Consider the following 10,077-nt stretch of genomic DNA (forward strand, 5'->3'; position numbering starts at 1 on the left):
TTGAATTTATGAAAACTATGATAGAGGAATTGATTGATGAAACTGTACCTGTTACTCTAAATATAGACAACCAAAGTGCTCTTAAGATGATAAAATCAGGTCAAATGACGAGAAATAGTAAACACATACAAGTACGCTATCATTCATTAAGTGATCAATACAAAAGCGGTTTATTCTCTCTGAAGTATTGCCCATCGAATGAACAGGTAGCGGACATTCTTACTAAACCCTTTTTGTCAATAAAATTCAGGAAATTTAGAGGTGTAATACTTCCTGAAATTTAATTTGAATGTATTTTGTTATTGTAAAAATGCACCAATTGCTGTGATATTGCTGATGAAAATATTTTTTTCGTTGTTTCTTGTATTGAGGGTACATAACATTTTTTTCATTAAGGGGAGATGTTATAGTGCGTAATGAAAAATTGATGTTAGCGACAAGCGCTTTTCATTTTTTTTTGTTGTAATGATCAGATGTAAGTGAGCTGTCATGGCGGTGTGATGTTAAGTTAATAAAAACTTGTAAAACTGATACCATGGACCTCTTCACCGCTGTTTGTCATAAGATGGCTCTAGTAGTGATTGCAGGTCGATTTCGACCGATCGGAAACGTCACGAACCAAGCTTAAACATTTGGTAAACAAACCGCTTCACCGACAATGGTGAATTTGTATTGGCGTCAAATCCTTATTGTTGCGTGAAAATGTCCAAGTAACAGTTTTTTGCGGGATGAGTTGATTTTCTTCTTTAATTCGAAAAAAACGGCGGACGAAGCGCATCGAGGGCCCCAAAAGTTTTCGGAGATGCTGCGCTACAAGTTAAACAACGTGCCGTGATTGGTTCCGCCCACAGTGGGCGGAAGTCGAAAAAAGTGTGACAAAACCCTACATTTTCACTATTTTTTTGGTAAACAAAAATGGTACAGTCCGATAGAATAATGTCCAAGGATTAAGGAACTATGGCTATTTTAATATTTGGTTCACCCATTACATCATTAGAATCCGTTAAAGACGAGAAAAAATTATAAAAAATATCAATTCTGAATTTCTGCAAAAATCGAGTATTTACTTTCGCTATTGAGCCGTTAATATGGTTTTCCATAAATTTCAACGCATATTTTGTAAAAGAGTAAACCTTTCCTAAGAATTACACGGGATAGTTTATTTATTTTTATCAAATTTTCATATAATAATTAAACATTTAAAAGTGCATTGCTTTGTTTTTTGACTATTTTTGACATAAAGTGGAAAAAAACTTTATGAGGGCGACGAGACTCGATCTTAAAATTCATATGGAAATAAAGACCTGAATCTCGACTATATGATCCAAAAGAAAAATCTTGCTCCAACTTGCTGCCTTGCTTTTAAAGATGGGATATGTATAAAAAGTCAACGCAGCCGCCCGGCCCGGCCGCGGGTTACCCTGATTTGGTTTTTGCTCCAGTTTAAAGCAAATAATGGTTCCACCACTATTATTTTTACCCCAATTGTAAGGAAAGATGTGAAATCTAAAAGTAAAGGCAATATTTTGTCCAAAAAAATTTCGCACTCTCTTGTAGCAACATAGAAAGTAGAAAATTCGCCGCTGCCGCCGGTCACCCATGAGCCCGATGAGGACGTGTGATCATACGTCGGCAGAGTGCTTTGTTCCCTTATTCGTACTTATTCTCACATACACATGCACAGGGAATTTCCCGCACTTTAGGTCCCTTCAAACTAGAAATCCCTCCGACCTTGAGGAGAGGGAAAGAATCGAAGCAGGCGCGGTCAGTGCACACGACCGACAGACCGCAATTGTTCCTTGGGGCGGTAATCCGCTTCCACTACTAGTAGTTCTCTAAGTAACACCTCTTGACTACTCCAGCTTATCGTTCCTTCAAAATGTGGGGCTCTTGAATTTGGTGTTTGGGGCTAGGTTGTTTCTTTGAAACTCGCCGCTATTCGTTTTACCACCGCAGCGCACGTGCATCGGTTAATGCCCTCCAAAAGATCGCTTCTCTGGACCACGCTAGTGAACGAGTTAGCTGGCGATTAACCGGGCGGTTTTCCCAAAAATTCACACGTTCTATTGGCTTAGATAATGTCTTGCTTCCTCAGTTTTACTCATACGGTCAGTCTAACTTAGCTGGGGGGGTGTGCTTGAATCGCTCGAGATTAATTCCGGCACGGAATAATCCCGATCTCTCATTCCGTGCCGGAATCTTTTTGCTCGGGATTTGGTGCGCTTGAAATTTTCAAACCGATTGCGATTGTCGGTTTCGAGGGTTGCTATCTAGATTCAACCCGAGCGATAGACGTGGCAACGTCGGGTTGAGGACGTAAATACAGACGTTGTTAAGGCCGTCAAAAAATATTTACAAAACAATTGACAGCAGAAAGCCAGATACCGCTCATATTAAAAATGAAAATCACGAAGCAGCAGAAGGAAATCCTTCTTCAATTTGTTGAAGGTAAGTAAATACAACTAATTTTTATTTTACTGCTCGTAATATATAGTTCTACATCACTATTTACTTTTTAGAAAATGAAACCATCAGAAAGGGGAGATTAAAAAGCACTTTTACGGCCAAAGACGCCGCAAAACTTTGGGAGGAGGTGACGCATACTTTAAATGGGTGTATGGGACCGAAGAGGTCATGGAAGGAGTGGAGAAAGGCAAGTTTGAAAATTGAATGAAAGCATATGTCGCGATTTTTTTCATTTTTAACCACGAATCATCGACGCGGCGTGTTTTTAAATTTTTCAACTCATAAATGATAAAGACGTTTTCGATTAATGAAGCGTTGCTCAAATTTGTTTAGCGATAATGTTAACAGCTATTAATTGAACATCATAGTGGTATCATGACAGACATATCTCTTTACAGTCTTGGCAAGATATCAAATCTGCTGCAAAGGGCAAGGCAGCAGCCCTTTTACATGACATTGCTCACACTGGGGGTGGGCCTCCAGTGGCTCTGGAACTGAGTGAGTTCCAGAGGCGGGTGGCAAACATCATCGGATCAAATTCCATTCATGGTCACCAGAATATTAAGGAGTCAGTGATTATTTTTGATGAGGTGAGGTTTTTTAAAGTTGTCCTTTCAATGCTTAAACTCCGGTCGCGCCATTGCTATCATTAGTTTAAAGTGCTATTATACCATGTAGTATATTAATTTCAATACTATTAATATATTCTCATTTTTAAGTCGAGCACCTTATAAAAGTAAATTGTAAATTGAAATGAATGTTTAACAGTGGACAAAAAGAAGTTTTGTAAGATATAGTGTGAACAACCTAATTGCATACATATTCATATTGTTTTCAGGGCGCATTTAATTCGCACTTTACTCCTTCCATTTCAGAACTCTAAAGAAATTTCTATAGATTCAGCATCCCCTCCAACCCCTCAATTAAGTTTCAGTGAAAATGACCCTGGCCCTTCCACTTCATCTGTTCCCTTGCTCCCTGAATATCCATCTGCCACCTCAATCCATCACCAAATAAATGCCGATCCTCCTCCATCCTCCTCAGCCACGAATAAGACACATAACAAACCCTGTGGCAAAGAGTGATTTTTTTACGGACAAGCTCATTTTATCAATTGGTTTAAACAGTACTCCACATTAACATTATAAACTTGAAGAACCTGCAGTGATCTTTTTCTAAATATTGTATTATTTACAAAATAATATATTTCAGGTACCAACAGCAGTGTAGAAAATTTTAAATCCATGCAGAAGCTCATTTCCCTAAAGGAGAAGTCTTCTCCTGAGGGAAAATGAAATAGAAGAGGCAAAAAAATTTCATCAGGAATTACTATCCATAGAAAGAGAGAAATTGGAGACGTTGAAGAGAATTGAGTCGAAGATTGATAACATTAATTTTTAGATATGTACTAAGTGTTGTATTCTATTGTGAATTTAATATAAAATTGAGTTCTATCATTGGGTTATTAATTATTTAATATGAAGTCCTCTCCTATAACCACTAACTATATTGTATATATCCATGCATATTGAATTCTCAATAACCATATGTATTCATTTAAGTAACTTTTTCTCTAATAATATTCCATAGAAAAAGTAAGTATACATAACGCCAGGAATAATAGGGTAAAAATAATTGAGAGTGTTTCTGGGAAAGGTGACATTAAATGAAATCTCTAAATTAAACAAGAGTTTTTGTTTGACTCACTGTAAATACAGTATGCAATTGCATTTTATTTATAATTAAGATCTTAATGTCTTAATAACTCGAGTCACTGAATACAGACATTTTTCATCACAAAGTGCAGTAAATGTTAGGCATCTATCTATTATAATAAAGTAATTTTGCTTAAGTCAACAATTATTCTTTATATAAATCAACCAAGCTTCTAGAACTTCTACTTAGTGATTAACATGTGGTAGCTATGAAAGTTAGTTAGTGTATGTAATGATTAGGTGTGGAATTACACAAAATAATTTCTGGCTATGTATAGTATGAACTTCTGCAAAATTAAGATAGAGGTGAATGCTTAACAGGCAATTAGTTCAAGACTTGATACTTCATAATGCTGAAGAAACCTTGCATTACATGCAATGATATGGCCACAAAAAAGTTCGTAGTTATGCAAGCAGACAATAAATTTTTAGTATAGACCATTGATAGCTAGTTATTTTAAACATGCAATGATCATAATAGGTATCACTCAAAGGGATCCAAGTGAAAAAATAAGAAGCACCATAAAGAATGCAAATAACAATGGCAACTTATGCATTTAACACAAGTATACACTAAAGGTAAAATTATCTTTCAATTAGCAAGTCTTACTTGCCTCTATAATTATAATACCTTGAGTATGCACGACAGGATAGAGAAATACGTCACAAGAAATGACAGCACTTTTTGGGAAGGCTACATTAAGTGAAAGGTTTTGTGATGAAGAGCTATTCACATCACAAGAACATTGGATTGCACTTGATCATACATGCAGAGAAACACCTTCATATTCTGAACAGCCCAGTTCCATTTTATTTTATTTTTATTGTTGAAGGTATTCCAGCAGTGAAGATGGGTTCAAATTGAGACTTTTTACATATCATCCTGATCAACCCTATTCCACATTAGACATCTCTATTAAATTTTAGTGACACCATTTTCCTATAAAAATCTGAGTGTAATCGATGGAACAGAATTGTGAAGTACACCAACTCAATAATTATTGACCCTATACCTTATGTGTAGAAATTCTAATATATAGCTAGAGCCTAAAGTATATCCTACTCATTTGTTTACTTTATGCATGGGATATAGATAATTTTTGATTGAACACTAAGCCTTGTAAAATATAAACATATACTGTAAACAACTTCAAATTATGATCCCACTGAATGGAATGATTCATGATATCAAATGCACTCTAACATGAGTGCAATAACAAAATAAATGAAAACCATGGATAGATAACAATAGTAGGATAATTAGTAAGGTAATCATCGCTAGAAATATTTAAATGAACAATATAAGCACTATTTGGACAAAAAAGTGCCAAAAACTATGTATACAGGCAGTAAAAAGTAAAATCAAAAGTGAACAATGAAAAAATTAACATTCAAGTAAAATGAGTGGCAATTAGCCTGTTTCTTATGTCCCGCCCTCGCTGATTCCCAAGTACATTTTGGTCAGGGACTACATCAACTCCTAATTCCTCCAACTCTACCATGTCTTCAGCATTTAGGGGCAAACCTTCTTCGACACACGTTGTGCAGTACAGCACAGCTATTGACAATTCTGCTCACTTTGTCCGGCAAATAGTGTAATACTCTATGTTTCAAGAGGCATCTCCACCTGCTCTTTAATACCCCTATGCACCTTTCAACCGTGCTGCGTGCTCTCGTCAAGGAACGGTTGAAGTTGTCCTCTGGGGTGTTAGGAGCAAAATAACCTGGGACAGGTGTCATCAGCCAGGGGGCAACAGGGTATCCACTGTCACCTATAGAAATAATTACAGACCAAGTTAATTCTTGTGTCACTAACCTAATAGTCGAAGAAATTAAAATCTTCTATTTTGAAAGTGTGATAAAATTCCAAAGGGCATATCGGATGGTTTGAATCCAATATTGCTGAGTAAATATGATAACTATGATGTAATGAATAGTGCATATTATGTAACCACCGAGTAGGAATGTTTACCACAAAATTACAAATAAAATAAAAAGATTAAGATACACCCATTCAAATTATGACTGAGAAACATGGAAAAATAGGCATGTCTATTACCCAAGAGCCACACATTGTACCGCTCATATGCTTGAGTGAGGGCTGGCTAAGCAGAATGAGATATGATGTAAGCATCATGAGTCGAGCCACAGTACCGAGAGTTGATATTTGTTATTTTAAGGTCCATGTCACACACCTAGAAAAATAATTTCATGCATCTAAATTAGCATTTCAGGTATTGAACTTGATTGAGCCATAAGAAGAGTGAGACTTACAATTAAAAATATTACCAATTCCATTCAAATAATGAATTTCAGTAAGTTTTAAACAAGACCAAGGATAGTTTTTTTCTCGGCAAACATGGCCAGTTAATAGTAACACTATGACTATCTTTGAAAAATATATATAAGTAACTTGAAATTGCAAGGAAAATTAAACTGCTCATTACATAGACATGTTGAAGCTGCCATAAAAACATAGTCATGCTGTTTAACCGGAATCATTCCAAAGATTTTGGAACATTGACACTGAACAACCATACACTGAGTCTAACTAAAACTTGTAAATTCTTAGGGTTGCAAATTGAAAATACTGGGAACTGGTCCTTCCATGTAAAAGACTTGTGTTCGAAATTGTCCCGAGTACTGTATAGTGTGTGGTTCCTAAAAGCATCCTTACCTCACAAGGCGATAATGTCAGTTTACCATTGCAACTTTATAAGTAGAGTGACTTATGGTATTGTATTCTGGGGATCAACTGTAACGCAATTAGATACAATTTTCAAGATGCAAAAAAAGATTATAAGATGTATAATGAGTAAGCCTTATACTTATTCTTGTAAACCCTTATTCAAAGAACTGAATTTGTTAACAGTGCCTTGTATATATATATATACCAACTATGTTTACTGATAAAAGATAATATTAATGATTTACCAATTAATAATGATGTACATGAGCACCTAACTAGGTCTCATCGCCACATCCATGTTACGCTCCATAAAAAACGTATAACAGCAAAAAGTCCCATTGCAATGGGATCAAAAATATTTAATTTCCTTCCCAAAAGTATTAATTTGATTAATTCTAATAGGGAATTTAAATCTTCTTTAAAGAAATTTTTAATTAATAAGTGCTACTACAGTGTAAATGAATTTTTAAATGACAAATGAACTCTGACCATTTTTACATTTTTAAGTGTTATGTTGATTACTTTGACGTGTCTTATATCTATGTTGTATTCATAAGATCCTTGGACAAATAAAAAATTTATTATTATTATTATTATTATCTTACCACTTGTACATTCAAAGAGTGATATCTCTTATGGTTAAAGTAATCTTTCTCTTTAAATACTGGGTGGTTATGAGGGGGTGCCACAATGGCAACGTGGGTACAATCAACCACACCAATAACCCCCGGAAATCCATATTTTTCATAAAATCTGAAATGAATTGATACTACTGCGAATGAGATTCATACAAAAATTATTTATCTCTTAATATGTAATAAGATTTTAAAGTACATATTCTGAATCACTTACTAACAGAAAAATATTGCAATAGCATAAGAGAAGACATGTAATAATACAAACAATATCACAGCATGTATAATATTAATAAATCTGGTAGGTTTTTATGTATATAATTCATGCTTGTTAGTTAAACGAAATCATTCACTTCACATTTCAATGCACTTTCCTTGATTGTGCTTGACATTTTCCCTTCCTTCTTAATACAGATTTTGATGGGTTTTAATGTTTTAACTTACATTCTGCTGAAGGGTTACGAGAAATGGTTTTCATGGGTGGTCAATGACTTGGTTAGCGATATAGATCAAGCTTCACCCAACGATTAAATAGGTGGTCATTTATGGCATTGGTGACCTCATTTGTGACTCTAATGACCCTTGACAGTGACAATTACTTAGAACTCATCTAAAGAAGGGCATTATTACAAACATTCAAGAAAGAAAATGCTCTACTTAAACATATAGTACAAGTGAAATGCATTACCTCTGCCTTGTCCTAGCCACTGCATCATGACTTAGGTCAAGCTTCACCCAACGATTGAAGAGGTGGTCATTTATGCCACTGGTGACTTCATTAATGACCCTGCTGACCCTTGATCTAGACATTGCCGTTGTACAGTCTTGCGCAATACAAGACTGATATGAGCCAGTGGCATAAAACCGTAGGGCTGCCAACACCTTGAAATAAGTAAGCTATAAGTAATGGTGACTGAGGTTGACTTAAACAAAACTATTGTCCTTCGTTACATGACCGCAGAAGCAAGTGACTCTTCCCAATTTGCATTAATTCTGAAAAATGTATGGTGATTGATGAAAAACCACCTCATCACTAGGGCAGTGAGTTTTAAAAACATACTTACCACAACACAACAAGAAGTGAAAATACGACTTACCGATCCCTTTAAAAATAAATACGCATAACATTTAAACAATTCATTTCATAACAATTAAAAATTCTACGAGAAAACAGATTTAAGAAGAAGCAGCTGGTCTATCAAAATCCTACTCATTGAACTATAATTGAAACATTGACAAAATGTAATATTAATATGTTTAGAGGCCAACTTTTTACAACTTAACTTTGACGATAAGCTTTAATAAGATGGACTATTCCAAGAATATTTCGGAGACCAAACATTACTAAATGTAATTCAATGCACGTCCTCGGAAATTGCTGGGTGATTCGGATGATTCGGATTCACATGATGCGTGATTCGGAACGCACCCATTTCGAGGTTTCGGAAGCATCAACTCGCATCGGCTCGCATCAGAAATTCTTGATGCAGTTGATGCGGAGGCGAAAATGGGCGCAACCTTTAAAATTTTGACTGGATTTTGTGTTTGCTTAGGGTGTTTACACGACTATATTGTGCTTCTATTATCGTAGGAAAGAGTTTAAGGAGTTATAGATATTAGTTTTTGAAATAATTAGTCCATATAAAGTTGAAAATGGGAAAATGTATATCCGTTGCGTTGAAGTGTGCGTGTATGTAACTTGTTTACAACCGTTATTAATTTAATTGGTGGTAAAAAATGCAAAATACGATCTATAATTTCACACATTGATATGCAGGCGTGGTAGTTTTATCCGTAATGTTGCTTCTGTACACTAACTTGTGGAAATTTACGACACTTTAACGTTATATTGTGAAAAGATAAGTTGAAAAGCTACATCAGGGAGTGTTTATAGCACAAAGACTGTGGTTTATAGTATAATAGTATCTTCAAAATATCAATATAAGACTTTGTTCGTCGGAATATTATAATTGCTTACGCTTTGCATAACCTAACTGGTCTATCATTTGAAGGCATATATGTTGCAAATTATTGCCATTTTGCCAAACGTTTATTAGCTATTTAATGTGCGAAACTATACATTCATTGCAAGTGAATTTTCTCGGTAGGTACTGAAATTATTTTCCCCTGCTAAAGAGATTAGTTCACGTTATGGTACCACAAGTAAAGGGACATTCAGTGTAGTGATGCCGTGATAAATAACATCATCAATTAATTTATTTATGCAAGGATCATGGATGTGTGCTTGATTTACATGTACACTGCAGTGATGTGTGCTTGAAGAACCCCATCGAGTTGATTGAGTATTCAGTGCAATTGTTTTGTTCATAGCATGTGATTTGGTAAGCCCGGATAAATACGTATTGCAGTACTGCAGTTAGTTTATAAATTGGCTCCAAATACTCTTTAATCGACGCATTGATGACGCGGCCAACTTATTTTCAGTGTCCTCCTAAATGCTATCCAACTAAAGGCACACTTCTATCAATGTTTCCTAAAGTAATGGGTTTCCAAAATGGTTCTCAGTTGAACTTGGGTATCTGTCTTAAGAAGCTGCATCATATGATATCAA

General features: G+C 35.3%; 1 protein-coding gene across 5 annotated transcripts; it reads right to left on the bottom strand.

Moving 5' to 3' along the window:
* Positions 1–4,650: 4,650 nt before the first annotated feature.
* Positions 4,651–8,880, bottom strand: LOC124165716 (putative nuclease HARBI1). 5 transcript variants are annotated; one of them, XR_006866293.1, is made up of 5 exons: positions 8,194–8,880; positions 7,476–7,623; positions 6,859–6,936; positions 6,241–6,376; positions 4,651–5,953 (listed from the first exon to the last, which is right to left on the bottom strand). XR_006866293.1 is itself a non-coding variant. In XM_046543202.1 (3 exons), exons 1-3 carry the CDS (start codon positions 8,313–8,315, stop codon positions 6,895–6,897), a joined length of 312 nt encoding a protein of 103 aa, XP_046399158.1. In that variant the 5' UTR covers positions 8,316–8,880; the 3' UTR covers positions 6,384–6,894. The 5 variants fall into 5 exon arrangements, 1 of the variants encoding a protein (XP_046399158.1); XR_006866292.1 differs by lacking the exon at positions 6,859–6,936; XR_006866295.1 differs by lacking the exon at positions 6,859–6,936 and having other exon boundaries at positions 7,476–7,639.
* Between the last annotated feature and the right edge of the window lie 1,197 nt (positions 8,881–10,077).

Source organism: Ischnura elegans, chromosome 9, assembly GCF_921293095.1.
Source record: "Ischnura elegans chromosome 9, ioIscEleg1.1, whole genome shotgun sequence".
In the NCBI taxonomy this organism is placed as follows: domain Eukaryota; kingdom Metazoa; phylum Arthropoda; class Insecta; order Odonata; family Coenagrionidae; genus Ischnura; species Ischnura elegans.

What these genes read in the sequence shown, in the direction of transcription:
- LOC124165716 (XM_046543202.1), bottom strand. Translation starts at nt 8,315, where the DNA reads ATGTCTAGATCAAGGGTCAGCAGGGTCATTAATGAAGTCACCAGTGGC. An exon ending in GTGGCTAGGACAAGGCAGAG is followed by an intron (nt 7,624 to 8,193) that starts GTAATGCATTTC and finishes AATTCATTTCAG; the next exon opens with ATTTTATGAAAAATATGGAT. An exon ending in ACTCTTTGAATGTACAAGTG is followed by an intron (nt 6,937 to 7,475) that starts GTAAGATAATAA and finishes ATTGCGTTACAG; the next exon opens with TTGATCCCCAGAATACAATA.